This window comes from Aspergillus ruber, assembly GCF_000600275.1.
Source record: "Aspergillus ruber CBS 135680 unplaced genomic scaffold scaffold00035, whole genome shotgun sequence".
Classification (NCBI taxonomy): domain Eukaryota; kingdom Fungi; phylum Ascomycota; class Eurotiomycetes; order Eurotiales; family Aspergillaceae; genus Aspergillus; species Aspergillus ruber.
In genome coordinates, this window is record NW_024467331.1 from 149,175 (window position 1) to 176,591 (window position 27,417).

The 27,417-nt window shown below is 49.9% G+C and overlaps 14 protein-coding genes across 14 annotated transcripts; 9 read left to right on the forward strand and 5 right to left on the reverse strand.

The window, feature by feature from the left end:
• Window positions 1-49: 49 nt before the first annotated feature.
• EURHEDRAFT_465014 (NmrA-like family protein) lies at window positions 50-1,188 on the forward strand (the record flags this gene model as incomplete). Its single annotated transcript, XM_040784996.1, has 4 exons — window positions 50-261; window positions 333-554; window positions 630-704; window positions 762-1,188. The coding sequence occupies 4 exons, from the start codon at window positions 50-52 to the stop codon at window positions 1,186-1,188; spliced, it is 936 nt and encodes a 311-aa protein (XP_040635106.1).
• Window positions 1,189-3,130: 1,942 nt separating this feature from the next.
• Window positions 3,131-4,915, forward strand: EURHEDRAFT_416479 (cystathionine beta-lyase STR3). Its single transcript, XM_040782960.1, has 3 exons — window positions 3,131-3,481; window positions 3,551-4,594; window positions 4,644-4,915. Exons 1-3 carry the CDS (start codon window positions 3,293-3,295, stop codon window positions 4,710-4,712), a joined length of 1,302 nt encoding a protein of 433 aa, XP_040635107.1. The 5' UTR covers window positions 3,131-3,292; the 3' UTR covers window positions 4,713-4,915.
• Window positions 4,916-5,163: 248 nt separating this feature from the next.
• Window positions 5,164-6,164, forward strand: EURHEDRAFT_381095 (uncharacterized protein; the record flags this gene model as incomplete). The annotated part of the gene is made up of 2 exons (XM_040779366.1): window positions 5,164-5,300; window positions 5,372-6,164. The coding sequence occupies 2 exons, from the start codon at window positions 5,164-5,166 to the stop codon at window positions 6,162-6,164; spliced, it is 930 nt and encodes a 309-aa protein (XP_040635108.1).
• Window positions 6,165-6,291: 127 nt separating this feature from the next.
• EURHEDRAFT_244004 (uncharacterized protein) lies at window positions 6,292-6,913 on the reverse strand. The gene has a single exon (XM_040778077.1). The coding sequence runs from the start codon at window positions 6,766-6,768 to the stop codon at window positions 6,439-6,441; it is 330 nt and encodes a 109-aa protein (XP_040635109.1). The 5' UTR covers window positions 6,769-6,913; the 3' UTR covers window positions 6,292-6,438.
• A 768-nt stretch (window positions 6,914-7,681) lies between these two features.
• EURHEDRAFT_416481 (glutathione-independent formaldehyde dehydrogenase) lies at window positions 7,682-9,175 on the reverse strand. Its single transcript, XM_040782961.1, has 2 exons — window positions 8,730-9,175; window positions 7,682-8,673 (listed from the first exon to the last, which is right to left on the reverse strand). The coding sequence occupies exons 1-2, from the start codon at window positions 9,097-9,099 to the stop codon at window positions 7,907-7,909; spliced, it is 1,137 nt and encodes a 378-aa protein (XP_040635110.1). The 5' UTR covers window positions 9,100-9,175; the 3' UTR covers window positions 7,682-7,906.
• A 697-nt stretch (window positions 9,176-9,872) lies between these two features.
• On the forward strand, window positions 9,873-11,017 carry EURHEDRAFT_416482 (putative short chain oxidoreductase/dehydrogenase). The gene is made up of 3 exons (XM_040782962.1): window positions 9,873-10,183; window positions 10,250-10,431; window positions 10,491-11,017. Exons 1-3 carry the CDS (start codon window positions 9,891-9,893, stop codon window positions 10,877-10,879), a joined length of 864 nt encoding a protein of 287 aa, XP_040635111.1. The 5' UTR covers window positions 9,873-9,890; the 3' UTR covers window positions 10,880-11,017.
• Window positions 10,948-12,147, reverse strand: EURHEDRAFT_416483 (DUF3425 domain-containing protein). The gene has a single exon (XM_040782963.1). It carries the CDS (start codon window positions 11,766-11,768, stop codon window positions 11,031-11,033), a length of 738 nt encoding a protein of 245 aa, XP_040635112.1. The 5' UTR covers window positions 11,769-12,147; the 3' UTR covers window positions 10,948-11,030.
• EURHEDRAFT_416485 (aldo/keto reductase family protein) lies at window positions 12,108-13,640 on the forward strand. Its single transcript, XM_040782964.1, has 3 exons — window positions 12,108-12,235; window positions 12,294-12,504; window positions 12,564-13,640. The coding sequence occupies exons 2-3, from the start codon at window positions 12,465-12,467 to the stop codon at window positions 13,514-13,516; spliced, it is 993 nt and encodes a 330-aa protein (XP_040635113.1). The 5' UTR covers window positions 12,108-12,235; window positions 12,294-12,464; the 3' UTR covers window positions 13,517-13,640.
• A 673-nt stretch (window positions 13,641-14,313) lies between these two features.
• Window positions 14,314-15,606, reverse strand: EURHEDRAFT_518437 (mitochondrial fission process 1 family protein; the record flags this gene model as incomplete). The annotated part of the gene is made up of 3 exons (XM_040786675.1): window positions 14,314-14,670; window positions 14,724-15,276; window positions 15,470-15,606. 3 exons carry the CDS (start codon window positions 15,604-15,606, stop codon window positions 14,314-14,316), a joined length of 1,047 nt encoding a protein of 348 aa, XP_040635114.1.
• A 735-nt stretch (window positions 15,607-16,341) lies between these two features.
• EURHEDRAFT_381100 (ATP19 family protein) lies at window positions 16,342-16,758 on the forward strand (the record flags this gene model as incomplete). The annotated part of the gene is made up of 3 exons (XM_040779367.1): window positions 16,342-16,389; window positions 16,529-16,662; window positions 16,710-16,758. The coding sequence occupies 3 exons, from the start codon at window positions 16,342-16,344 to the stop codon at window positions 16,756-16,758; spliced, it is 231 nt and encodes a 76-aa protein (XP_040635115.1).
• A 622-nt stretch (window positions 16,759-17,380) lies between these two features.
• Window positions 17,381-18,064, forward strand: EURHEDRAFT_464990 (holo-ACP synthase; the record flags this gene model as incomplete). Its single annotated transcript, XM_040784994.1, has 3 exons — window positions 17,381-17,580; window positions 17,677-17,803; window positions 17,930-18,064. 3 exons carry the CDS (start codon window positions 17,381-17,383, stop codon window positions 18,062-18,064), a joined length of 462 nt encoding a protein of 153 aa, XP_040635116.1.
• Window positions 18,065-18,274: 210 nt separating this feature from the next.
• On the forward strand, window positions 18,275-19,756 carry EURHEDRAFT_416487 (histidinol-phosphatase). Its single transcript, XM_040782965.1, has 4 exons — window positions 18,275-18,461; window positions 18,514-18,713; window positions 18,769-19,305; window positions 19,359-19,756. The coding sequence occupies exons 2-4, from the start codon at window positions 18,555-18,557 to the stop codon at window positions 19,596-19,598; spliced, it is 936 nt and encodes a 311-aa protein (XP_040635117.1). The 5' UTR covers window positions 18,275-18,461; window positions 18,514-18,554; the 3' UTR covers window positions 19,599-19,756.
• A 192-nt stretch (window positions 19,757-19,948) lies between these two features.
• EURHEDRAFT_381103 (FKBP-type peptidyl-prolyl cis-trans isomerase) lies at window positions 19,949-20,687 on the forward strand (the record flags this gene model as incomplete). Its single annotated transcript, XM_040779368.1, has 6 exons — window positions 19,949-20,082; window positions 20,164-20,228; window positions 20,307-20,367; window positions 20,451-20,471; window positions 20,543-20,584; window positions 20,648-20,687. The coding sequence occupies 6 exons, from the start codon at window positions 19,949-19,951 to the stop codon at window positions 20,685-20,687; spliced, it is 363 nt and encodes a 120-aa protein (XP_040635118.1).
• Window positions 20,688-21,324: 637 nt separating this feature from the next.
• EURHEDRAFT_381104 (putative mucin family signaling protein Msb2) lies at window positions 21,325-24,765 on the reverse strand (the record flags this gene model as incomplete). Its single annotated transcript, XM_040779369.1, has 1 exon — window positions 21,325-24,765. One exon carries the CDS (start codon window positions 24,763-24,765, stop codon window positions 21,325-21,327), a length of 3,441 nt encoding a protein of 1,146 aa, XP_040635119.1.
• Between the last annotated feature and the right edge of the window lie 2,652 nt (window positions 24,766-27,417).

The following is a 27,417-nucleotide window of genomic DNA, read 5'->3' on the forward strand; positions in this document are numbered from 1 at the left end:
ATATACACCACCGAACAGCCCTTTCTAGGCGTAAGCAAACAAAAAAAAAATGTCATTTAATCGCATCGCCATCTACGGCCACCGTGGCTGGGCCAGCTCCGCCATCGTCGCTGCTCTTATTGACTCAGGTGCCCCTATCAAAATACTCTACCGACCTGGCTCGGATGTGTCGAACATACCAGATACAGTGGAAACCATTGAGGTTGATCTAGCAGATCAAGAAAGAGTGGTTGATGTGCTGAGGGATGTTGATATCGTCATGTATATTACGCTCCTCTCTTCCTTTCCTTTACCTCCTCAATCGAGTACAGTGAACTAACTTCTTGATACAGTTCGCTAGTCGGCCACGAAGGCGTCACCCTCCAGCACCAACTCGCAACCGCAATTCCCAAAACAAATGTCCAGTTATTCGTCCCCTCAGACTTAGCAGCTCGGTACGACGAGCAAGGTCTCCGGGTCCCCGTGAATAGGGCTAAAAGCGAGGTGGAAGCTGCTGCGCGCGACGCTGGGATTCCGGTAACGGTTGTTTTGGTGGGTAATTTTGCGGAATTTGCGTTGGCTACACCGTAGGTTTTATCGAGACTTTTCTGTTTTTTCTTCTATAGGAGAATTTAAGCTGACGATGATAGGGCGATGGGAATTGATATACGGAACAACCGTATGATTTTCACGGGGGATAGTGCAAATCAACCTGTTAATCTCTGGTTCGTTTACTCACACTTACTTTTGACATTGGTTACCCAGTCCACTGACGACTTCAGCACCCGCCCCTACGTCGCCTCTGCCTACGCCTCCATCTTCGCGACAACCCCAATCACCACCCTCCAAAATCGCACCTTAGCCCTATCCGAACTAACCCCCACAGGTGCCCAAATCGCTGCCTCCCTATCCCAGAAACATTCCTCGCGAACGAAAACCACAACCGAGACACTCGCTTCCATAAACCAGAAGATTGAAACCGGGTTGGAGGCTGGTATGCCTATTGTTTTGGCGTATTATTGTCGGAAGATTTGGGGGACGGGCGAGCAGGGGGGTATGGCTTGGGGGGGTGGTGATGTTTGGGATGTGAAAGGGTATGAGAAGGCTGATGTTGAGGGATTGGTTGGTGGAGGGTTGTTGGGGGCGTACAGGGATATGCCGCCGACTGTGGGGAAGTTTTTCGGGAAGGAGTTTGAGGGGTGTCGGTAGGATGGCGAGTTGGTGGTTTGGGCCATACGGTTCCACGTTGCATAAGTGTTGACTATATAGGAAGCGGCTGACTCTGTCTTGTGATGGTTGGTCCTGTTAAGATTGAGAAGAGCCGATGTTCTGATGCCGCCTATTTCGCACATCATGACAATCGCATACTTCATTGAACGCATTTCCTGCCCCACAATCGTTAAACCACATCTTGTTGGAAGTGGGAGCCATCGAATCTATTGGATTTGACGGAGGCTCTTATCCTCCGCCGGTCAACCATGACCGTAGTCTCATCTCTCTAGCCACATGGACTTCCGAATCATCCCAGGCCCACCACTCCAATGTTGCTCCCCTAAACCAATACAAGAAAGCATTGCCAATAGCCTCATCATCTGGAAGACCATAATGGCCCATGAATATGATAAGATCCAGGGACTGCCTTGCTTTTGGTTCACGAAGCCTTGATCCTCGCCGATGTTGATGATGAGGTTCTCGTCCATTCCTATGTTGTTTCCTCTGCATCTAGACCTCGCCTTTGGCACATTCTTCCCACAAGTCCCTTGCATCGAGGTGGTAGAGTTAGTTTCTGGGTTTTGATAGCAGGGAGTCTGTGCGGAAGGTGATGGGTAGGGGTTCTTTTTGGGCCTGTGTGTGTTCGTCTTGCTGCTTCTGGGGAATGCCATTAGGTAACAGTGAATATCACAGTTCTATTTTGGCTTAGATGCTTCTTGTTCAGGCCTTTTAGATTCACGTAGAGAATCGTTGCCCCTGGGCTATATTGGCTAATATAGCCAGAACTATCCAACATGAAAGTAGATAATCAACCAATCACTTAGGCATTTTCAGCCGCAGGAGATTCCATCGATCGTAGCCATGACACCTAAATAGATAGTGTTTGCGAATCCTCACCAACCGCAATATATGATACCCTTGGACCCAGCGATCATAACCTCCTGGTGAAAGCTCGTGGATACTATGGTCATGTGTGCTCATTTCTGGGAAGTTGGAGGTTTCGAAACGTTACGATTTTTCGGTTTTGGCTCGCTTCAGGTGGGCTTTAGTAGTGTTGTGGGGAAGGATGAAGCCACCGGGCCCGAGGCCATCTTTTGAGCTGCTCCAGTAGAATATGCAGGGTTTGTTGAGGGTGTCGTTAAAGGGTCCGTGCAAGGTGAGTATGATTCCGGATTTGGCGTTTTTGTTTGGGGGTATATGAGAAATTTGGGAGTTCGAAGGATAGGGTGATATTTGGTGCGTTTAGTCTAGGTGATAATAATTGTTCGCTGCTGCTACTGCTGCTGGTCTTGGATAGACGGCACGGCTATCCGTTTCAGAGTATTTCAGAAATGGGATGGTGCGAGAATCATTCATTTTGGCAATACGTTATATTGTGCGCTCTCATCTGTTAGAAGATGAAGACGAAGGTGGGGGGATTTTTTATAATAATTGCTTGATTGACTGGTTTTTTCCTTCGACATAGTGCTGTTCACCTCGGCGTTTCAGACAGTCTTCGCATATCCCATGGTCTACTGTGCCCACATTGAACAGATTCACCAGGGAATAATGCTTGTTTTAATGTGCTGCTGGAGAGAGAGGGACCGAAGGTTTCTAATTACCTACCATGGAGCATTCAGTCGGGCTCCAACAATATATATGCATCATCAGTGTCATTCGTTATGTGAAGGGATACAGTTTCAACCTGAATACATCTAGCTCACTAGAATTTGTGTGCCATGAATGGTCTGACTTAGGAGGGAAAAGCCGAGGAGTTTGATTGTATGTTGTGTCATGTAAGCCCTAAAATATACACTAGAACATGAAGCCATTCACAATGCCCGATTTGGATCTTACTAAGGCGAGGCCGATGACGACATCGGAGTTGACCAATCAGCATTGAGGGATCACGGGATTTAAAGCAGATCGGAGTCCGGGGAATTTTACCAGTGGTTTGCCTCTCAATTCTCAACGCATTTGTTTTGATTCATCTTCCCTTTGCATCCAGGTTGCCTCTTTCGTCTCAATTGCTACCGGGGTGTTTATATCTGTCCTTTCTGTATTGACGGCGCCCTCGTCGTCCCCTGAGTCTCCTCTTAAATCTCCGCCCCGCCCCGCAGCGATGTCGGCGCCCTCGTCTTCGGACGTGCTGAAGAAGGCCGTCCCTCACGTTGACATTGACGGTCACAATCTTCCTCCATCGCCGGCTCCGTCGAGCCCGCACACGGGAAGGAAATATGCGATTGCCACCGAGCTGGTGTACACCGAGAGCAATGACCAGTACAATGCTAGCAGTGTCCCGATTTACCAGGTGAGTCATGGCGGTAGCAGAACTTGATTTTGCGCAAGGAGTACTGAGGCTAATTGGCAATCTCTGTAGAGCGCTACCTTTAAGCAAGCGTCTGGCGACGGTGGTGGTGAATATGACTACACTCGCTCCGGAAATCCCACTCGAACTCATCTCGAGCGCCATCTCGCCAAGGTCATGTCGGCCCAGCGCGCCCTGGTCGTGACATCGGGTATGGCAGCGCTGGACGTGATTACCCGGTTGCTTCGTCCTGGCGACGAAGTTGTCACTGGAGACGACCTGTACGGCGGTACAAACAGGCTCTTGAAGTATCTGTCGACCAACGGCGGTATTACTGTGCACCACGTCGACACAACTGTGCCGGAGAAGGTGTCTGAAGTGCTGTCTCCTAAGACGACCATGGTCCTGCTCGAAACCCCCACCAACCCGCTGATCAAAGTCGTCGACATCCCACAGATCGCGGCTGCCGCGCACCAGGCCAACCCCAACTGTCTAGTGGCAGTCGATAACACCATGATGTCTCCGCTGCTGCTGAGCCCGCTCGATCTTGGCGCTGATATTGTTTACGAGAGTGGTACCAAGTACCTATCGGGCCATCACGATCTCATGGCCGGCGTTATCGCGGTCAACGACTTGGCTTTGGGAGAACGGTTGTACTTCCCGATAAACGCATCAGGATGCGGTCTGTCGCCGTTCGACTCGTGGCTGTTGATGCGTGGAGTGAAGACACTCAAGGTCCGCATGGACCAGCAGCAGAGCAATGCCCAGCGCATTGCCGAGTTCCTCGAGGCCCACGGCTTCAAGGTTCGGTACCCCGGTCTGCGGTCGCACCCGCAATATGACCTTCACCACTCCATGGCGCGGGGGTCTGGAGCAGTGCTGTCGTTCGAGACGGGCGATGTGGAAATTAGCGAGCGCATTGTCGAGAGCGCGCGCATCTGGGCTATCAGTGTTAGCTTCGGGTGTGTCAACAGTTTGATTAGTATGCCGTGTCGGATGAGCCATGCCAGTATCGACGCCAAGACGCGCCAGGAGCGCGCCCTGCCGGAGGACCTTATCCGGCTGTGTGTCGGCATTGAAGATGTGGATGATCTCATTGATGATTTGCGCCGTGCGGTAGGTTTCCTTTGTGAATATATTCTACTCCGACTAACATGTTGCATAGCTCGTCCAATCCGGCGCGGTCAACATCACTCCGGACGACTTTCAGGCCGTGAACGCGGCCTCTGCGTAGATACATTAAGGGTTACATGTGCAATGTGTATGCTTTATGCTGTTTGGGATTATATCATGGCGTTGGGGTAAATAGAAAACTGCATATCTATCATTTGAAGTGTATGCATATAGTAAATAAATGTATGCATCATCGGATCTCCGGACGGCATCGGGCACAGATCTGAGCCGAGACTCGCCGAGCGTATTTTCTTTTTCCCCGGACGAATTGCATGGCGATTGCGAATCGCAAAGGATAATTGCACTTATCAGAGCAATGTCTTTGTAATTCTTTTTTACATTTCGTTTTCTTCCGTCGCATTTCTCCCACCTTCCATACCTTTTTATCTTTATATTCTTTGAGGATACCTTGAGAACCTGCGCATAAGATCCGCGCTAGCTCCGTCCTCCGCTATCGCTGAGCTCCGGGAATGACTCGAAATGCAATTCCTCAGGAAACACCATCCCTCACCATGACTGCCCTTTCTGAACGCTCGAAGCCGTCAAGAAAATGGAATACAGACCGGCTAGGCGCTCGGCTAGGCGTGGATGTTGTCAGTGCTGCTACGGCCGGGTTACTGACATGCCCGGTTATCACTGTAATTGATCGGTACATTACCCCAATTAACCATTCCTGCAACAGATAGACAGAAATGAGAAGCTAACACATTCATAATGCAGAGCAATCATTGAAAAAGCCGCCAAAGGCCTCCCAATCCGAAATACCATCACCTCATGCTTCAAATCGATGGCGCGCCATCCAGCCGGGTTCTTTCTCAGCACACCTTTCTTCCTCATATACACCCTCTACACGGGAACATATCTGACAGCGAACACAATTGACACGATAACATCCACATTGCGCGATAAACCCTTTGCCACTGTTTTCCCGGGAACAGCCAAGTTCTTGGCCACCACGAGCGTGAACATGGGGATATGCGTGTACAAGGATGCGGTGTTTGCGAAGTTATTTGGCGCTTCCCCTTCTCCCTCTTCGTCTTCATCATCCTCGACCACGTCTACATCGACAGCAAAAGAATCCTTCTTCTCCCAATCCCCCTCTACCTGCCACCCCCACAGCCAAACCAAAACCGTCCCCAAAATCTCCTACTCTCTCTTCTGCCTCCGCGACAGCATCACAATCTTCGCCTCTTTCAACATCCCCTCCCTCGTCGCTCCATACATCCCCGACACCCTGGCCACATCTCCATCCACAAAAACTGCTCTCGCGCAATTCTCATGTCCCGCATTGATGCAGTTCGTGAGTACGCCTATGCATCTTCTGGGACTGGATCTATACAATCGGCAGCCAGCTGGAGGGTTGAGTTTTTGGGGTGATCGGTGGCCGCGGATCAGGAGGGATTATATCAGTAGTTCGTTTGCGAGGATGGGGAAGATTGTGCCTGCTTATGGAGTTGGGGGTGTTGTTAATGTTAGGATGAGGGAGGGGTTGATGGGGTTGTTGGGTGGGTAGCCCTTTCTGGAGAGGGGAAGGAGGGAGGGCAGGGTTTGACCTCGTTCATTATAGAGTACATTTTGCTTCGTTGTTGTGTTATTTAGATGGCTTTTGTTTGTTGGATGATCTTTTGTATATTTGGTTTATGTTGATTGATGGCACTCTCCGCTCACACTAATGATGCTTGCTTACATTGGACATATTAGACCGAGCTGGCTCAGAAGGCGTCTGTCGGTTTTTGTCGTTATGAGTACTGGCGTTGCTTGGATATATTGGCTACTATCTTTTGTATCTACCTACTGGGGACATGGTATAGAGGACGATTAAATAGGGAGTAATAGAGAGTAATAAATGTATCTTTCACGGCACTGTGTTCCTCGCGGCTTTGGACTGCGCCGACGAGCTTTTTGTAGGTCGAGCTTGCCGTTATGATAAACCACTTCGTTGACTTATCTAGTGACGCCTTCACGATCCGATTATGGCGGTGGATTTCTCGAAGTAGTAGACGACACTCTGGGCATCCACGAAATTTCGCGTCGCTGTTCACTACTCGTCTTGCCAACCTAGAGCTGATAATGGTGTCCGTTGCAGGGTCGACGTTGTAGTATTCCTTAATTTCCATAATTCCGTCGAGGCTGAAAACCGTACAAAAGTGTCCATAGGAAAGGAACACACATGGGTCTTCGTCGACGTTGTTTCCTCGTATTTATCGAGCGTGATTAGATCGACACTCCGTTCAAGCACAGCTGCATCGCCGCATGTTTGGCAGAACTTCCGATCAGGGCATTTCTCGCTGCAGATAGTCGGAAATCAGTGCCCGCAGGTTACTATCTTCTCATAGCTCTTGCCGCAGGGGATTATGTCGCACGGAACTGCGCATAACATATTGCAAGTGTGTTTTTGGCGATGAGTGAAGCCCCATCCGCAGCTCTCGGGGCAGAGACACACTGATCGCTGCATCTCTTAGTGTATGTTCGCCTTTTGATTTCCAACATTCCTAGCATGGCCTCTGACAGGTATATCCACAGTCTAGTAGCTGCTGACATGGATGGAAGCCACTTCTTTGAAATGTCTTCGTGACACTTGACTCGAATGTCATGACTACACCCGGGCAACATCTTCACCACAACTTGCACGCATTTAACCGAGGCGATTTTATCTCTTTTTCGACATTCAATCTCCGTTGAAGACCGCAAGGAGAATGACATTCGAGACCTCCTCGATACTCTCGCCACAGTTTTCATAACATCTCTGTGGACGCGAGTGTCCGCACTTCTCCATTTTGGTACACAGCTTCATGCACTTGACCGGATCATGCTTGTGTTGGAATGGCACAGGTGTGGCTACAGGGCAACCTCTATCTGGGGATGTCGTGGGCATTCGAGCTCTAGCTTGAGCCAGATGTTGCCGCCATCTTCTAACGTTCTGGTCACTGACGACCACAGTGGAAAAAATGACGCTGTGTCAGCATTTCCAATGATATGCATGCCATGTTTTGCAGGATACGGCAGAACGCTTATTCTAATTTTACAGTGGGCCACTTTCTCCACTTGTCATCAGGCTGCATTAGTGGCCGTTTAGGTTCCGTGGATCCTGAATCAGTTTTATTTCTCAATTGGCGTTGTCCACAGTCACTGAAGACCTCTGAGAATCTAGTACACATTTAATATATTCACTTATCTTTCCATTCGATCTACTACACGCTCCTTTAGCCACCAATCGACAGTCTCAGACACGCAACTGAGGTGAACAGCCTGTATTCATGGGAAGCGAATCACGATTTTATGCTCCAGATGGTCACTATAACGCCGGTAGTACTCCGGGACCTGCTCAATGTCGATGACCGAACTCACGACAAAGCTCGGGCTGGCGCGATCCGCAGCAACAAGATCAACCAGCGGTTGCGCATGTTCCAGTGGCAGGACAATCCCGCTGCCCAATGACAAGGCCTTCTCCCAGAGGGATGATATGGATATCAGAACTTCGGCGGGGATGGTGTCAGCATAGGGGGCGCCACGGGTGCTGTTCTGTCCACCGGTGTAGACGCCTCCGATGGCGATACCCCCTTGCTGGGCGGTGACGGCCAACAGGTTGCGGGGAATCAGGCCATCCTCGCGGTGACCGGTGGCATTCACTGCCTCAAACCCAACACAGTCAACCGCTCTCGTGACGCCGTTTGGCTCCTGGGCCAGAATCTGCTGGATGGGGTCGGAAGAGTTGAAGCTGATAGGCACAGCTCCGATTGAGGCAGCCAAAGCCAAGCGGTCTGGGACTTGATCAACCGAGTAGACGCGCTGCGCACCGCGAAGCAGCGCGGAGTATGCAGCCATGATGCCAACCGGTCCGGCTCCGAAAATGGCCACGGAGTCACCCGGCTGGAAGCCACTATAGGTTAGCGCATGCCAACCCGTGGTGAAAACATCCGAGATCATCAGGTAGTCTAGCTCCTTGGTCGCATTGTCGGTGTTGTTGCGGAAAGGAATCGGGATTAGGCTCTCATCAGCGAATGGAACCCGGGCGTATTCAGCTTAGAAAAGAAGTCAGTGCCTGGTGGTTAGGCGAGGTGAAGGGACTGACGCATACCTTGTAGCCCTCCATAGTTGGGTTGGCCGGAACCAAAAGAGATCGGGTGTTGCTGTCCATAATGGCCGCTGTGGGCATTGTCCGGGATGATCACATAGTCGCCCACCTGAAGGGATGAGATGGAGCTGCCAACCTCCGAGACGTATCCAACCGCTTCATGGCCCAGACCCCAAGGGACATTGGCAGCGCCGGTGTAGCCGTGGTAGAAATGCAGATCAGAGCCACAGATTGCTGAGGTAGTGATTCGAACAATCGCATCTGTCTGGTTCACGATGCTCGGAACCGGCATGTCGATGACGGAAACATTATAAGGTTGTCCGAACCAGGCCACTGCTCTCATTGTGGCAGCGAGAGTTGCGTTGAGCGACATCTTGTAAAGTGGGAAAAACAGATAAGACACTTCTGTTGCCAATTTGCCATAGACAGTCCGGACTGTCTTATATTATCTTTTGTCTTCGCTTGGTATCAATATCATCATGGAGTTAAGGCTATCTCCGTCATCTTGATAACTTTAAGATGACCGTAAGCAATGTTTGTCTATAAGTCATGGCATGAGACTCTATGGTCATTATTCAATTTTGTTGGTTGTGAAAGGCAAGTAGTGACCCACCATTAGCGCGTAAGTGGTTTCTTTTGGTTAGAAGACCCTAATCAAGCAACCAAGAATGTAACTGCCTATCAGTATACTCTATATTGACTTCTAGGCCGGCGTCGGTAAAATATGGCAAAGTCCGTACGCGAAACAGAAACGTGTGTGTATTATTGATATTGAAACATTGTCGAGTCATTTTTACCAAGGCTTATCGGTCAACAACCAAAGGCATCAAAATCTGCCTTATTATACAGCTCATACAATCTAATATTCTAACATGGATCCTACCATATAGTTCTTGTTGCGAGATAAGCCTCAAACTAAGTTCCATGGATAAAGCCGGAATTAGCGTAGGCTAGATGCCTCTTAACTGCTGACAGGATCGCCACTCCTTGATTATGTCCAGCAAGATTGATTACAAGCTTCGCATGGGTCTATAGAACAGAAACAACCCACATTCGTCATAAGACAATGAGCACCACAGGGTATAAATAGCACAATCCTAGCTCAAAAGATCAAATCTCGTATCCTTTCCACAGATTCCATATCTCCCGCTTTCTACTGAAATCATGAGCCCTCAGGTCTGGTTAATCACTGGTGCTTCCTCAGGCTTCGGTGCACTTCTGGCTGAAGGTGCCCTGAAAGCTGGCCACCACGTCATCGCCACTGCACGCAATCCAACCAAAGCAGCCCAGGATTATCCCCAGATAGTATCACTGGGTGGTAAATGGCTTCAATTGGATGTCACCGAGACTGATACGAAAGAAAAAGTGGAAAAAGCCGTGATGGAGAATGGAGGATACATTGATGTGGTCATCAATAACGCAGGATATGGCCTCCTAGGTAGCATTGAAGATATCAGGTGCGAGGTCGTTTTCATTTGCTATAACAACTTGGTCTTGATTGCTGATTAGGAGATATCACACAGTGGGGAGGAGTTGCACACTCAATTTAACGCAAATGTGTATGGAGTAATCCGCGTCATAAAGGGTGTGCTCCCTTTAATGAGAGGACAGCGAAGTGGTACCATTGTCAACATCAGTAGTATAGCTGGGTTTGTGGCTGGCCCTTCTACTGCCGCGTATTCCATGTCGAAATTCGCAGTTGAAGGTAAGAAACTCTCCACAGACCAACCTTGTAAATCCTAAAGCTGACCCGAAATATTACAGCTCTCGCAGAATCACTATCAGCGGAGCTTTCTGCGTTCAACATTCGGGTACTAGTCGTGGAACCAGGTGCTTTCCGCACCAGTTTCATTGGATCTCACAAACTTCCTGCTGCCGGGCTAAATAAAGATTACGAAGATACTATTCTGGCTCGGACAATACACATATGGGACACTTTGGCCGGTAAGCAGCCCGGGGATCCAGTCAAGGCAGTGAGCCGGATGCTTGAGGTGATTCAAGGGACTGGGCTGGCTGCCGGCACGCCACATTTTCTTCGATTGCCGCTTGGAACAGACTGCTTTCCTCGGATGCAGGCGAAGTTGCAGTTGGTGCAACAGAACTTGGATGCAATGAAAGAAATTTCTCTCAGTACTGCCGTTGATTCAGAGTGAGCAATGTTGAGGGTGAATGGAACACGTCATGGGAATTTAGACTAATCGAGAATCTTTCCAGATTCCAATATCCTTTTCCGAGTCTTTTATGTTAGATTGAAGATGGACCAGTATAGATATTGAGTACAGAAATAAGTGATACAATGCATTCCTAACAAAAAGATTTCTTCCAAGTCAGCTTTTTTTGCCCCCGCTTCTCCCGCCAAAAATTACTCGACCAGATAATCTCCCGACAACCCGTAACAGCCCAACCCCATTTCTGTAAAAAAAGCTCGGTGACTTCCCAGTTCATAGGGTCCCAGGGATCCCCCCACACTAGCATACAGTTATCTTCCTCTGACGGCATGGACCAGAACCCCATCAAGTCCCGACAGAGCTGGGAGTCATCGACATGTTCTTCTTGTATGATGAGATTGTCTCTTAGACGGGGGAAAGGAAAGAAGTCGAGCCAAGGATGGTGCGATTGGCTTTGCTGGAGAGGTGTTGGGCGCAGACTTGCCGGCAGAAGGGATTGTGAACAATCGCCCGTGCACGGTCCGGAGTTGCTGAACGGAGACAATGCATCATCTGTCATGCCTTCCAAAGACCATCCGAGGGAGGTGATGTTCAACTGGAACGCGCGGAACACATTCAACTTCACTAGCGTCAAGCGATGGTCGACATTAGGGGATCCGAGATAGCTTTGATACGCAGATACTTCGAAAAGGGCCAGGAGCCGGTAGATATCTGGATTAATGAGTTGGCATTTATTTGGCTGGACATAGTCTCCGGGTTCCTGTTGGACGGCGTGGACGAATCTGGTGAGGTCCGGAAGTGGAAATTTTGTCAGTGCTGAATACGCGGCACTTTGAACTTGAATCTCAGTCACACGTCCTAATTGCTCTCGCATCCTCTTCCTTTGCCCTGGAAGATAGTAAGAAAAAAAGAAAAGAAAAGGCTAACCCCCCCCCCAAAGCACAGCGGTATATTACACGAAAGGTCAAACTCACGCCACGCCTGCTGATTGATCTGATTCTGCTGTCTGCGCCGTTCCATTCTGGTCAAACCCCTACCACCCGGCCGATTGGCGGTGGATGTATCGGCTACCTTGCATGGAGTGATTGATGGTTTTGATGAAACTTGTGAGGACATGGCGTGCTGGATAACATGCAATAAGAGATTGGGGGAGGGAGGAATGGAGTGCGGTTTTATTTTAAATTACAATATGCCAGACCTGTAAGCCGATTGCAGGCCCGGAACTTGGAAACTCTCCAGCCGTTTCTCATCATTTAGGGGGTACATGTTACTAGTTTCTCCGGAGTACAGATAACAAGTCAAATGCGATCATCCATAAAACAAATGACCCACCGTTAGCGTGTAAGCATGCAACAACCATTTTATTGGCTATTATATTTATGACATCGACTATGTATAGTCGTTCTAGAGAATTATTGTTTGCGAAAATATTACCACCGTCGAATTTGTGTGTTTATAAGTACATGACTCTCATTGCCCTGTATTCCGGGGCATTGCAACGGGTTTAACCTGGGGCCGATTTTTGTCTTCTCATTCTCGTTTTGCCTTGCTTTTCTGTAACCAGAACATTATGAAGGCTATCTTCGGGGCCATGAACATTGGCGATCCCGGTAAGTTATTGGCTTTATCTTTCACTACTGAGGACGTCCGTTCATCAGATTATCTTTAGGGGACAGTAGAACCCGGGTTCACACCGTTGAAGAAGCCAAGCAGATGATCGACACATTTCTTGAGTACGGACACAAAGATATCGACACTGCCCGGATCTACGGGAATGGATCGTCGGAAGAGTTTCTGGGCAAAATGAACCTGACCGGCGTGAGCCTGGACACGAAGCTTTTCCCATCGGCTGCCAATGTGACCGTGGCGGCATCTTCAATTGAATCCTACCACCATACTCCCGAGGACTTGCGGCGCGGACTGCTGGCCAGCCTGAAGGCTTTGAGGGTTTCCAAAGTGCATGTGTTCTATCTCCATAGCCCCGACAGAACAGTTGCGTTTGAAGATACATTGCGCGAAGTCAACAGGCTATACCAGGAAGGGTATTTTGAAGAACTGGGTATCAGCAACTACCAGTCCTGGGAGGTGGCCACCATCTGTCACATCTGCGAAAAGAACGGGTGGGTGAAACCTAGTGTCTGCCAAGGAATTTACAATGCGTTTCATCGTGCGGTTGAGCCCGAATTGCTTCGCTGCCTGCGCCACCACAACATCTCTTTCTATTGCTTTAACCCACTGGCTGCCGGTATGTTGACCAGTCGCTACACCCGGGAAACTGATGAGTACGTGGCGGGAGGCCGATTTGATCCCCGAACCGGGCCCGGTAAACTCACTCGCAAACGGTATCACCACTCCCTTTATTTCGACGCATTGGATTGCCTCCGGCCCGTGGCCAAGCGGTTTGGAATCAATGAAGTGAGCTGCGCGCTACGGTGGCTCTCATATCACTCGCAATTGAAGAGTAGTCTTGGCGATGGAATTGTGGTTGGGTCTAGTAGCGCGGCACAACTCAAGGAAAACCTCGAGGCAATGAGAGAAGGACCTCTTCCCCAGGAGGTCGTGGATGCCCTTGACGAAGGCTGGCGGATCATTCAGGGCAAAGAGTTGATCTACTGGCACTGAGTGTAGTGGATTAAGGTAGCCTTGATATCATGTGCCAGACCTGGTACTGGCAAAATTCAAATTAGGTATCTAGCCTTGTAGTTGAAGCCTTTCATCACCAGTATAGCCTATAGCAAAACAATCGCATAGTTTTGCGCTACCATTTTCTTAATGCAACTTGCAGCACTCACCGATTATGATTAAGGAGTGGCATGTATTAAAACACCATTAGTTTCAATAAAGACCGCGGTACCATATTCCTCAATGATGAACACGGCCGTCTACCGCCATCCCAAGTCATGTTGGTGCCAATGATTTTCTCCTATTTGGGGTCCCAACATGTCTGGATTCTCATGGCTCATCATGATGGTACTGATCCGGTTATACATCGGAATGAGTTGTTTGTTTTGAGTTGGAAGATTGTGGGTACTTTGGGGTTGTTTTTGGAGATGGTGGTGTCCTGAGAGTGTGGGGACCGGGAATCTATCTAGTCTCTCCCTTCTCTCGGTGGCTTGATAGTCATGGATGAGTTTGGATGGGTAATTGCGGATGGTATGATCGGCAACATGGTTAGGGCTAAAAATATCAATTCGGACATGAAGGACTATTTCTTTGCAGGAACGCACTAGGACACTCTGTTGAGTATCTAGGCTATGAGATATAAACAGTGGTATTGATATGTATCATCTCAATTCAATATACAAATGCAACATCTCCGAAAAAGCCAACAAACGGAAAAAAGAGTTGGGTATGTAAAAATAACACAATGAAAGGAGAAATCACCAAGCCTCATCTCTAAAAACCACTCCTAAAAAAAATTAATCACTCTTCTTCTTCTCACCCGCGCCAATCAATTCCTTCAACATAGCCACAGGCCCAGAAGACCCCTTCTCCGCACGCTCCAGTCTCCGCTGCTCCTTCGCCCGCTCTCTCTCCTCGCGATACTCCTCCCACGACATTGCATCAGTTGCAGAAGACACAGGCACGGCATCTGGATTCTGAGAGTCCAAGAAATGCGAGAGAGAAGTCGAGTCCTTCTCGTGGCCAGAAGAGAGAGACTTGACGGCGTCCTTGCCGAAGAATGAGCCGATGGCTGTGTGGAAACCGTATTCGACGGCTTCGTCAAGGGGTTCATCGAAGATGTAAGGCATAAGCGGGACGACGGAGAGACCGATCTGCTCGCGTTAGTATGTTTCTTAATTGATTGGGTTTGGGGTGAGGGACGTACTCCGATAGGCGCCCATGTGCGCAGAAGATTACTCTTATAATTCTTCATTATGCGCCCCGAATACTTCACCACGGAGTGAATGGTCAATGCTGGCAGCGCCATACTCGCCAATCCCTGGAACACGGCTCTCTTCGCCATGACGACCCGGTAATCCTCAATCAACGGGATTCCCGTCGTCTTCCACGGCATCAAACTTCCTTCTGCATACTCTGACGGTCTCGAGTTATTTCCCGTGGTCAAGTTGCCCGTCGCCATTCCCTTGAGCACCTCCTCTTGCGTAAGATCCTTGGCATCCTTGTAGGCTTCGCCGGCCGGTGCTAATGCTCGACGGTTCCGGAGGTACGCCTTGTAACCCTCGTGTCCGACATCACCGAGGAGGTACGTCCAGGAGATGGCGTAAGCAGAGCGCACGAGGTAAGGATGCGCGACTGGACGGAAAGATTCACCAATGTCGGAGGTGTAGGCGACATAACGCTGGGCGGAGAGAAGGAGGGTGCGGATGCGATTGGCGTAGGCAGCGTAACGATAGGAGGTATCGGTTGAGTTTACGGAGCTGTTTCATTAGCATCTATCTTATTTTGTACAGATGGTGGTGGATGGTGTTGGTAATCATGACGCGCTGAGACCCGATGGTACTTGCGGGGATGGATTTGCGGGGTGGACGCGGAGATAGTCCAGCCAACGTGACCGGTCGAACAGGGCAACGCAGTAGAGCAGTTGGGGATAATATCGATGGGGAAACATACTATGGGGAATAGACATCGTCGTAAAACCCATCATCATGGTCTACCAATTTCTGAAGCTGAGGAGGGAGCTTGCGACGGGGGACAGGCCCTAACGTCGCATCGGACGAAGGGGACTCTTGTCGGGATTCCCAGACCATGTTGACTGGGATAGGAAGCAAGTATAGTATTAAGAATGAATAAAAGACGGTAAAGTGAGAGGGAGAGAATGATGACAGAAGCAAAAAAAAATCGAAATGAGGAAAAATGAGAATGAGAGGAAAGAAGGTGGAGGAAGCTCGCTAAAGGGTTACAGCCAGTATTAAAACGATGGTATGACCGGTCTCACAGCCGGTTAGTCTAATGCCTCAGTAAATATTAACTATGTACTCTTAGTCCGGTCCATAGCAGAAAATGCTCAATAACCGTACAGCCGACAGGGAAGAGGTCACTTCCCCGAGGTAAGCCGTTTTTTAGCCCTCGCCATATTCTTTCACGACACACAGTATGTGTGCACTGTACACTGTAATACTATAGTACGTGAAGCCCCAGATACCATAGAACCATAAATCAACAATTAACTTCACGACTGCATCGGGATGCCGTATCTTGTTCTCCGGCACTGTAGTCGTAAATGATGTCACGTTCGTGTTATTCCCGCATCCAATCCCGAGTGTCACGTGCGTCGGACCTTTCCGGGATATCACATGACAGTGTATGCTGACTCAACGCTGACTCATGGTAGCCCGCACTAGTCCAAATCAAGTAACGACCACAGGTGACCCGAACCTCACTCAGTCCCGTTCCGCAGGTCCTTTTCGCATCAACGCCCCCATTGACACTTCGAGACCCTCTGTCAACCCTTCAAATCAACCCCCCAGTTCAATACCGTCATAATGGTCGTCTACTACCAGATCGCCGGCAAGAAGGTCGGCTCTCACGTTGTATGTGCCGTCCTTTAGCTGTGTTCCTCCCCTCCTTCGGTCCGATTGTCGGTCGGTTGAACCACCGTCAAACACACGTCACTTTACCTGCGAAACTACATTATGAAAGTATGCAATGCTAATAAGACACACGATATAGCTCGCCATGGGTGTTCTCGGTAGCACTTTCGCTGGTGCCTACCTCTCTACCCGCGGCGGCAGCAAGGAGCAGCAGCAGAAGCAGCAGGGCCCCCCTGTTCAGGCCGGCTCCAAGGACGAGGAGGATTTCATTCAGTGCGTTTTTAATCCCGGACATACCGCAAAGATGCTAATAAAAACAGGAAATTCCTGCAATCAGCGGACGGCGGTGACCAAAAAGCCCAGCACTAAAAGTGACATTCGCGCGGTACACTGACGGAACGAACATCCACGCGAGAGTTTCCTAATCGACTGGAACTGCTTTTTCACGACGCAAAAATAATGAGATGTGGCTTTGCGATTCATCGGCCATGCCGGTGAACGCAAAGGACGGTGCAGAAGTGGCATTGACATTGGCCATTGTGGAGATGTGAATCTGTACATATAGAGGTATAAATGCATTGATTCGCCTTTACCTTGTTCAATTGGTTGCCATTAAGTTTGGTAGTGAATGGGGTTTATAAGCTACTGCATATGCCGTAGATTGATAGTTATCTGATATACACAGCACATCATAAAGTTTTATCCGCGGAGGTGACTACACCGGATTATGTCCGAGTGATATGCCGAGCATTGATTGTAACGAAGCCGTGGATCTACAACTACAACATTTCTACAACTTTACCTCCAATTTCTAACCTCATCTGTACCAATTCAATGCTCCAAAACCAAAGCCAAACCACCACGTGACCGACCCAAATTCCCCATCTTCATCTGTATATCCTCCGCTACCCCGATCTCGCCGCCACCACCAGACCAACTAGCCACTTCACACCACCAGCGCACCACCACATTACCACAGCAAAAAAAAGCCATGAAACCACACCCCTTCCCTCTCTCCCTAAACATCGGCACCGATATCGTCCACCTCCCCCGCATCGCCCGCCTCGTCTCCCGCCCGAACGGCTACCTCACCCGCTTCACCCGCCGCATCCTAAGCGACCAAGAACAGGCCGATTTCCGAAAACGATTTAACCTACCCCCCGGTGAAGATGTGCCACTGGAATCGCGGTTGTATCCTACGCATAGGCGGTTACACGTGCCGACAAATACGAACACGGGTGTGAATGGGAATGCGAACGGGAGTACGGGGATAACCGCAGGCGCAAGCGCAGGCCCAACATCCTCACTAAGCACAGAAATGGCGCGCTGGCTAGCCGGTCGATTTGCCGCGAAAGAAGCCGCTAGAAAAGCTGCGCCGGGGGGCGCGGCGAGTGTGGGGTGGAAGGATGTTATTGTTATTCGGGAGGATGAGGGGACTACTGGATCATCTGAGAGTATAAATACGGTGGCGGAGTTGGAGTCGGGGCCAGGGACAGGGAGTAAGGGTAGGACTAAGACGTCTGTTGACAGGATTCGGGAGATGCGCAGGGAGAGGGGGAGTGGGAGGCCGGGGATTGTGTATTTGGATGCAAATGGGGGGCCCGGGAGGATGGGGAAGCTGTCGATTTCGCATGATGGGGAGTATGTTGTTGCGACGGTTTTGGCGGCGGGTTAGCTTTGTGGTGAGCTGTTGCTGAGATAGTGGCTATCAGGTAGAAATGACGCCTGGACCTCGGTGCTCTGATACTGTACGATATAGTGGCGATTGGCAGGTTTATTCTTTATAGTTGGATATCTGCCATTGTAAATAGCCAAAACAATGAGTATATTAATGATACCCTTATATTTTGTTCTAGTATTGAGGCGTTGGACCATCGAGTCGCATGCAAGTACCAAGTTCCTATCGCGGACTCCGCTGACAGCGGACATTCTCGTTCCTCCTCAGTCCCTCAATTTTAAGACTATCCAATCTCCGTATCTATATCAAGCTTTGGTTCGACCTCTTTATTTTTAACCCTATTCAACATCCTTAGATACCCGACCCTATCCATTGTTCGGTTGCATCGACTCACGCGGGGTAAGCCCACCATCCCAACATCTCCAAGGAACCACCAACTGACTCACTCCAGACAAGAACTTCCAGGGAAAATCCCAAGAACGACACAATGCCATTCTCCCACCACAGCCACTCGGGCCAATTCTGCCCCGGCCACGCCAAAGACACCCTCGAAGAGGTCATCCAAACAGCCATCGCCAAGAACTTCAAGGTCTTTTGCCTGACAGAGCATATGCCCAGGACTCAAGAGGATTTATATCCTGAGGAGGTACTCCCCCCCTCTATTCCACGCTATGCTACAGCGTCGCTAAATGTGTATGTAGGTCGAAGCCGGCGACACCTACACAGGCATGCTCGCCAACGAAGCAGCCTACTACGAAGAAGCCCTGCGCCTGCGCGAAAAATACTCCTCGCAAATCAAAATCCTAATCGGGTTTGAAATCGAATGGATTCGTCCCGTCTCGTCAAGTTTAGTCCAGGACTCGCTATCGCGCTACCCATTCGAGTTCTTCATCGGCTCCGTGCACCACATGCACACGGAACCAATTGACTACGATCGTCCTATGTACGAGCGTGCGCGTGAGAAGGCGGGTGGTACTGACGAGCGGTTGTTTGAGGATTACTTCGATGCGCAGTATCAGATGCTGACAACGATGAAGCCGTTGGTGGTGGGGCATTTCGATCTGATTCGGTTGAAGAGTGATGATCCTGAGCGTAGTTTTAGGCAGTGGGACGGTGTCTGGGAGAAGATTATGCGGAATTTGGAATTTGTAGCTGGGTATGGGGGAATGTTGGAATTGAATTCCGCGGCGTTGAGGAAGGGGATGAGTGAGCCTTATCCCAAGGGGGAGATTTGCAGGGTAGGCCTCCCCTCCATTATACATCAAACGAATGCAGGAAGCTAACGATACAGAAATTCCTCTCCCTCGGCGGCCGCTTCTGCCTCTCCGACGACAGTCACGGCATTGATCAGGTCGGATTGAATTTCCACCGCGTCCTCGATTTTGTCGAAACCGTTGGCATTTCAACCTTGCATTACCTGCAGCTGTCAGAGACCGATGCGGACACTGCGTCTAGCGTAGATGGCCGATTTCCCCGGACGCACATTGCATCGATTGGAGTTGCTGACGCCAAGTCGTTGTGGACTAGCTGAGTTACCTGTACATAGATGCACCCAGATGATGTACGATGCACAGGTTTCCCGTTCTAGATATACACAGTTCCATCGGAAGATAGGAACGTTTTTTAGTGGTTCTTACCTCCCCTGTCCCTGTCTGTGCTTAATCTCTTCCGTACGTTATTGAACACTGTAAACAGTCCAGTCCATATAAACCCCGCCACAAAGAACCCAATTACATCAAACTGATTGGATGCCGCTCCCCGACCCCACCTAACATCTGTATTTAACACCCGTTCACTCCCACCTCTCTCAGCCCCTCCATTTCTTATTTTCACCAATCCACCTATATCAATAAACAAGAAACAGGAAGAAAGAAAGCAACAATGGGCGTCACTAAAAAAACTCTCCAACCCGGCAACGGCACCGACTACCCGCAAAAGGGCTCCATGTGCGCCATCGACTACACCGGTGCTCTTTATGATGCATCCAAGGATAATAACCATTTCATGGGGAAGGAGTACGTTCCTTTTCTTCCTGTCTTTGAATAGTGGTGGAGTTGGGGATGCTATTGTGAATGGTAATTGACGAGGATAAACAGATTCGACTCGTCGAGGAGTAGGGGTCCGCTTAAGGTGAACATTGGTATTGGGAGAGTCATTGAGGGTATGCACTCTCCTCTTTTTTTCTTGCATGAAATTGAATTGCGTTGTGGTGTCAAATGGTTTACTGATAAATTAATAGGCTGGGACCAGGGTGTCCTCCAGATGAGTCTCGGCGAGAAAGCTATCTTGACAATTTCCAGGTACGCCTATTACTCCCCTCCCCTCTTTTTCTTTGTTTTCTTTATGTGTCTATCATATAATGAATTCATGCTGATTATCACAGTGACTCTGCTTACGGTCCTCGGTTCGTCTCATCCCATTCCTCTACCCTAGATTCAATCATCGTCTCAAGAATGCTGATACTAATCGATTCAGTGGTTTCCCGGGTCTTATCCCCGCGCACTCGGATCTTGTTTTGTGAGTTATGTTCCTGATTGATTATATCTGATTGATTTTATTGCAGGTGCTAACGTGGTTCAGTGAGTGTCATCTTGTTTCGGTTGACGGCAAGTCTATCTAGATTAGATGTGAATCTGAATTTAGGAAATGAAATGAATTCAGTTGGGTTGTGCAGTATGCATGTAGATAACATTCGTAGCCTCAATCCAGCTCTTCTAGTACAAAGTACAGTTACATAATAACTAGGCACAATAAGCCAAAACTGTATAAACATAAAGACCATTCATGACGCGGCATTACATGCCCGTCTCTACTGTGACTGACTGACTGACTATACAACTATACAAAGATAACAAAACAAACAAAACCAATCCAGTAATAGACTATACTGCAGAAAATCGGGGATAAGGAAAGGGTGGGACATCACTCATCAAATAACCTACCACCCGACCATTAAGTGAGTATAAAAATAAGGAGGAAAGACGGGTGCAAGTAAATATAGGAAGATGTAAGAATTCTGGTGGGAGGAAAGCTCGCTGGTCACCAAAGGATAGTAAGAAGAAGAAAAAAAAGCCACACAAACATATGGGGAATAAAGTAAGAGAAGAGAAAATAAGAAGAAAAAAAGGGGGGTGAGACCCTCGGAGAAAATTGATACAGGTAGAATATCAAAATAATGTCCAACATAATACACACTTCTTCCGGAATATGACAAGGTCGAAAAATCTTTTAAGTGGTCTGTTCCCTTATGAAACCGTCTAGTTCCATCCCAGAGAGTTCTCGGCCATAACAGGCGCACTGATCATCTGAGTCCGGTTGCTCCTGAGACTGTGCGGAGAAAGACGACCACCGGCAGCAAATGGAGAACCACCTCCACGGCCCTCGCTCTGCTGTTCGACAGTCGAGTTGGTACGCTGGTGAAGTTGGCGTCTCTTGCGGTAGCGACGGGCCACCCAGAACATACCAGCACCATAAGCGGCGGCACCACCCACAACACCAACACCAATACCAACAGAGCTAGCGCGAGTGGACGAAGAGCCGCTAGCACCACCGTCGGCATTGTCGTTGTTGGAGTTGGAGTCATCATCGCCATCGTTGCTGCCATTCGATCCACCGCCATTGGACGTGCCGCTTCCACTGCTGGAAGAATCGGACCCACCAACGACCAGAGGGATGGTGGGGTCGATCATTGACATCAGAGCGTTGACAGATGCGCTGGCTTGGTGGTAGAGGCGGGATCCCGGGTTGTGCAGTTGGTCACGCAGCTCTTCGACCGCGTCCGTAGGGATGTAAGCCATGGCAACAGTGGCAACGTAACCCGTGCTGGCAGAGTTGTCATAGGGCTGGATCGCGAACATCGAAATCTCATCACCAAGAACGTCCAAAGCATATCCAAGACCTTGCGGGATGTACAGGAAGATCTGCGACGACGACAAAGTCGTGCTGGCCACAAAGCTGTAGCGCAGCTTGCCGTTAAAACCGATTTGAATAAGGGACGAGTTGGCAGGGATGCTGGTCACACCACCGGCGGGCGAAATAGATCCAGGAAGCTGAGTGGGCTGGCTAGTCGCAGTGGCAGTGTTGTGAGTCTCAGTTTCGTGTGTAGTGCTTGGAGGCTCCACCAGGATAGTTGAGGGAACCCAGTCGTTGTCCTCCGTCGTGGTAGGCTTGTGGGTGACGGCCTGAGTGGTGGTCGAGCTCGTCTGCTGCTCAGTGGTTGGTGTAGGAGACGGGCTGCTAGACGGCGTAGGAGTAGGCGATGCCTTGCTAGTAGCTACCACCGATGGCTTGTTGGAACCGAACAAGCCGCTAGAAGGAGTAGGGTGGGCAGAGCTACCGGGAGCAGCTTCGCCGGTGGGGGTAGGAGATTTCGAAGTACCGAACAGGCCGCTGGATGGTGCGTTCGGGGAGCCGCTGGTAGAAGACTCAGGGTCCAAAATGGAGCCCAGTAGCCCACCCAAAAGACCCTCCGATGAAGTCGCGGAGGCAGGTGTCGATGTAGGGACGTTGATGGAGATGGATTGCAGACCAGACGAAGAAGGTTCACCCAATAAACCACCCAAGAGACCGCCAAGAAGACCTTCGCTGGGAGTGGGAGTAGGCGAGCCGACGCTGAACGAGGAAGAACCCGATCCACTAGGGCGAATGAGGGGCTTGCTAGAAGTCGAATCACCTCCAAGGAGGCCCCCAACCAGGCCGTCGACCAGACCCTTGCTAGTAGGAGAGGGAGAGGCAAATCCACTGGATGACGGGGTCGGCTTACCGTCATCTCCGAGCAGGCCACCAACAAGACCGCCAACAAGACCTTCGCTGGTGCTCGAAGCAGAAGGAGTGGCAACAGTAGAGTTGGATCCCTTGGCCGTGGGCGTAGGGCTAGAGTCATCATCTCCCAGGAGACCACCAAGCAACCCCTTTTCTTTGCTGGAGCTAGCGGTACTAGATGCGGGTGTAGCACTGGTGCTGGTCGAGTCATCATCACCCAGGATGTTTCCTAGTCCAAGAAGACCGCCGTTATTGGTGCTAGTGGGCGTGGCAGAGGTGACGGTCGAGTTGGATCCACCGGTCTTGCTAGCCGTGGGCGTGGCAGAGCTGTCATCACCTCCCAGAATGTTTCCAAGGCCAAGCAGTCCACCACCGTTGGTGCTCGAGGCAGGAGTGGAAGATGGCGAGCCCGAGTTGCTAGCTGTGGGCGCAGTACTGGAGTCATCACCACCTAGGATACCACCAAGCAGACCCTTCTCTTTGCTGGTGCTGGCTGTGCTCGACGCAGAGTTCGTTGGGGTCTGCGTAGAGTCACCTCCCAAAAGTCCGCCGAGCAAACCACCATCGTTATCCTTGGTGACGCTTGCAGTGCTAGAAGCAGGAGAGCTTGTTGAATTGTCCTTGGAGTCACCTCCCAAGAGGCCGCCAAGCAGACCGCTGTCATTGTCTTCGCTGGCGCTGGCGCTGGCGGTGCTGGAAGCGGGAGAGTTGGTCGTTTGGGATGAACTGCCTCCTAGGAGGCCACCGAGCAAGCCACCATCGTTTTCCTTGCTAGCACTCGCAGTGCTAGAAGCGGGGGAGCCGGTCGTCTGGGACGAACCACCACCCAGGAGTCCTCCAAGCAAGCCACCGTCATTGTCCTTGCTAGTACTGGCGGCGCTGGCAGTGCTGGAAGCGGGAGAGCCGGTCGTCTGGGACGAGCCACCTCCAAGGAGGCCTCCAAGCAAGCCGCCGTCATTGTCTTTGCTAGCGCTCGCAGTGTTCGACGCGGGAGTGCTGGCAGGAGTTTGCGACTCAGTGTTGGAGCTGGTGGAATCACCTCCAAGAAGTCCTCCAAGCAAACCACCACTTTGGTCGTCGCTGGTGCCGGCCGGCGTGCTAGACGCAGAAGAGCTGGTCGTAGTCTTCGAGTCACCACCTAGGAGTCCGCCAAGCAATCCACTGTCCTGGTCGTCGGGGCTGCTCGAAGAGCTAGGCACGGGAGAGCTAGACGGAGTCTGAGACTCGGGAGTTTCGGTCGGAGTGGCAGGAACGGACGAGGAACTCGAGCTCGAGCTCGAATCACCACCCAAGATACCTCCGAGGAGGCCACCACTCTGGTCATCAGATGTGCTCGAAGAGCTAGGAGCGGGAGTGGACGAGGCGCCCGAATCACCGCCCAGAAGGCCTCCAAGCAGGCCACTATCACTGTCGTCGCTCGAGCTGGGGGCGGGGCTGCTCGATGTTGTTGTCTCAGGAGAGGACGGGGCTGGAGACGACGTAGGAGGTGGGGAAGCGGGTTCGGATGTTTCTTCGGTTGGGGTAATGGCAACAGACGAAGCGGGAGCACTCGAAACGGCCGTCTCGGAGGTCCAGATCGAACTGGTGACTGTCGAGGCACCAGCAGGCGCACTGGAAGGCGTACCGGTGATGGTGTGCGTTTGACCTTTGAGATCGACGGAAAGTGTCAAGGGCAAGACAATCGTTGGCGGAGCAGAAATCGTTGGCTCGGGAGTGTTGGATTCACCACCACCACCAAAGATGTTACCCAGGATTCCAGAGCTGCTCTGGGAGTTGAATGCGCCCTCGTTGGAATCCTGCGATTGCGGGGCGGAGTTGCCTGTGAGGGCATCGATGAGGCCTTTCTTGTTGGGAAGGTGCTCGGGTTGCGCGTCGACGAGGTCTAGACCCCCCATGGACAGGAAGGCCGCGAAAACGGCGACAGTTTTGGGCAGCATGATGGGTCACTAAGTGTACGCAACGATATTAGTATCTCCAACCCAGTCCACGTAATCGCAACCAATGGGGAAACAATTGCACGCACGCCACCCGAGAATAATCGTAGAGAACGTATATGGCGTTTTCGAAGCAATAGAAAAGAATGGACAGAGCAAATGGGCTCAATGAACGAGCGCGAAATTTTCAAAGGTCGAACAGCGCGGTCGATTGACGAGTCGTATAATTCATCGAACAGGGTATAACGATATAAGACGAAGGTACGGAGTACGGTATCGATGTCGATGCCGATGTCTTTATTTCAACTCTCAAAATCCTTTCAAAACCGATGCGACAATAGCGAGGAACCGGGTCGACTTGAAAGAAGCGTTGCGAACGATCAGCCCGAGGCGGTGCTTTCCAACTCTTTTCGTTTCTACCACACACAATATGTATAACGCAGCCTTGGAGTGGCGGTGACTGAGGCTGGTAAAATGACGATTTTGTTCTAATTTATTTATTTTTTTTCAACAAATATCGAATGTTCAAAACGAGTGGAAAGGGGAAGATGACGATAGCAAAATCCCGATAGAAAACGAGCGTGGTTGGATGCTGTAAGGAGCGAGCGAGCGACAGAAATAAGGAGGCGTTTAAAACGAAGCCAGTGTTGATGCTTTAAAGCGGAGGGAAATCGGATGCGCGACCGGGCTGTATGTCTGTTAATATGTCCGTTGACGTGGAGTGGATGGGATGGACGTCAACGACAGCACCGACGAAGCAACAACGACAAGAGCAAAAGAATTGTATATAATAAAGGAGTGAAAAAAACGAAGAAGTGAAAAAAAGAAAGAAGGGAAAAAGAGAAAAAAGGAAGGGAAGGGAAAAAAGACGCGAGTCGTGCAGATGGAAAAAAGAGACAGTCAGAAAGAGTGCAGAGAGGCAGAGAAGGAGGGCGGGTTGACGTTGAATCGGGTTTAGTGTAGGGGGGAAAAATACTGCGCCCCCTCTTCCGCGGTATTACAATACCTTAGCATATTAAAGAAGGTTAGGCTAGTATTTTTCCAGCCTACCGCATGTGCACAGTGGAGTGACAGGTGGGTCCGGAGATGCATCAGTACGGTATCATTAGATATCATTATTTTGCAGTATTATGATGCAGTGTAGTATAATAGTATCATTAATTGTATCAATACCTGTCAGTGTATGGAAAAGAATATATACAGAGAAACCAATTGCATTTGAAGAGTGGTAGGCCCAGGTACACAGCCTCCATCCGGAGTCCATCTCCGTCATCCCACAGGAACCGTACCACTCCGTATCCCATTACAATACCATACACATCTTTATTTGGATCGACACACGTTCTTGAATTTGGGCGAGTTGTTGCTCCCTTTTTTGCCAGGATTTACTCGAGGCTAGTGCGAATTAACCAAACTATCACGTATTATTTGTCTCCTATGCACTCCTTTCTACACCTCATAGCAAACGCGACAGCCATTGAATCGCATCATCACTTGTAGTCCGTACTCTGATCGAATGATCTGTCTAATGTACTCTGCACTGTCCACTGCGATGGAGCCTGTAAAAGGTTCGGACCACCGCCGGACCTAGACCAGGCGTTATGGCTCGTGTTTCGGCAGGTATTGAGCTAAAAAGAGGTACCGTGTGGTATTACGGTGGCTGTACGGGTGGAGCTCAGATCAGTATTATTGTAGAGCACAAGTACGGGCTACTTTACTTGTACAAGTACACCGGATAAGGAGAGGAACAGTGGCAACATAATAAGGAGCTACCGGAGCTAGAAGATATAACATGGTATCAAATTTGCTGATAACCGTTCGTTGAACTGTTGATTATGTTTGAAGAATGCACTACCCCCATCCGGCACATCCTGAAACTGTCAGCCGGAAAACCACATTCCAACCATGTTTCAAGAAAACATCCACTGTACAAAATATGGTAGTGAGGTACTTGTACTCCGGAGTAGGCACAAATAAAATAAAATGAATAATTTCGCACAAGTAATCTCTCAGGGTCTATGAATTTCTTTTTTGCCCTACACAAATCAAATACGGAGGAACAGACCGCCTGTTGATCCTCATATCCAGATCTGAGTTTGCCGATTCTCGACGGGTACTCTCGGTTTGCCATCGGATGCCTTTAACCAGGCTGGAGTCATTAGCGAGAGAAGGATGGTATCTTCTCCGTATTTGTAGGCTCGTGCTCGTGCTATATGAGCGGTCTTGTCCTGTACTACAGTATGTACTTGTGTAACCACCGTATTCGGGTACGACAACCGAACCTATTTTTATCTATATCACCACAGCTGTCTTCACCCAGGGAATCCTCATATCTACAGAGTACTTTACGAAAGAATGAATATTAGTCCTCAGCTTTCTGTACAGGGTACTGATACAGAGTAGAAGAAATCCTTCTACTTGTACAAGTACGGTACTGCAGTCCCACCGCGGAAATTACGCTAAGCCTGTTCCTGAACGAGTCAGTCACATAGATCCACCGCGTTCCACGGTTGCCGGAATTGCATCCAGGTACAGGTACAGGTACAGGTATGTACCTGTACCGTTGTACAAGCCCGGAGGTTATCATAACGGTCGATACGTGCATGGATAATGGTATGATATTTCGTACTGATAGGTATGGAGTAATTATCCCTG

Coding starts and splice junctions, on each gene's coding strand:
- EURHEDRAFT_416479 (XM_040782960.1), top strand. CDS start 3,293: ATGTCGGCGCCCTCGTCTTCGGACGTGCTGAAGAAGGCCGTCCCTCAC. Junction 3,482..3,550: donor GCAGTGTCCCGATTTACCAG/GTGAGTCATGGC, acceptor CAATCTCTGTAG/AGCGCTACCTTTAAGCAAGC. Junction 4,595..4,643: donor TTGATGATTTGCGCCGTGCG/GTAGGTTTCCTT, acceptor CATGTTGCATAG/CTCGTCCAATCCGGCGCGGT.
- EURHEDRAFT_244004 (XM_040778077.1), bottom strand. CDS start 6,768: ATGGAAATTAAGGAATACTACAACGTCGACCCTGCAACGGACACCATT.
- EURHEDRAFT_416481 (XM_040782961.1), bottom strand. CDS start 9,099: ATGTCGCTCAACGCAACTCTCGCTGCCACAATGAGAGCAGTGGCCTGG. Junction 8,674..8,729: donor CAACTATGGAGGGCTACAAG/GTATGCGTCAGT, acceptor TTCTTTTCTAAG/CTGAATACGCCCGGGTTCCA.
- EURHEDRAFT_416482 (XM_040782962.1), top strand. CDS start 9,891: ATGAGCCCTCAGGTCTGGTTAATCACTGGTGCTTCCTCAGGCTTCGGT. Junction 10,184..10,249: donor GGTAGCATTGAAGATATCAG/GTGCGAGGTCGT, acceptor GATATCACACAG/TGGGGAGGAGTTGCACACTC. Junction 10,432..10,490: donor GTCGAAATTCGCAGTTGAAG/GTAAGAAACTCT, acceptor GAAATATTACAG/CTCTCGCAGAATCACTATCA.
- EURHEDRAFT_416483 (XM_040782963.1), bottom strand. CDS start 11,768: ATGCGAGAGCAATTAGGACGTGTGACTGAGATTCAAGTTCAAAGTGCC.
- EURHEDRAFT_416485 (XM_040782964.1), top strand. CDS start 12,465: ATGAAGGCTATCTTCGGGGCCATGAACATTGGCGATCCCG. Junction 12,505..12,563: donor CATGAACATTGGCGATCCCG/GTAAGTTATTGG, acceptor GATTATCTTTAG/GGGACAGTAGAACCCGGGTT.
- EURHEDRAFT_416487 (XM_040782965.1), top strand. CDS start 18,555: ATGCCATTCTCCCACCACAGCCACTCGGGCCAATTCTGCCCCGGCCAC. Junction 18,714..18,768: donor AGGATTTATATCCTGAGGAG/GTACTCCCCCCC, acceptor ATGTGTATGTAG/GTCGAAGCCGGCGACACCTA. Junction 19,306..19,358: donor CCAAGGGGGAGATTTGCAGG/GTAGGCCTCCCC, acceptor CTAACGATACAG/AAATTCCTCTCCCTCGGCGG.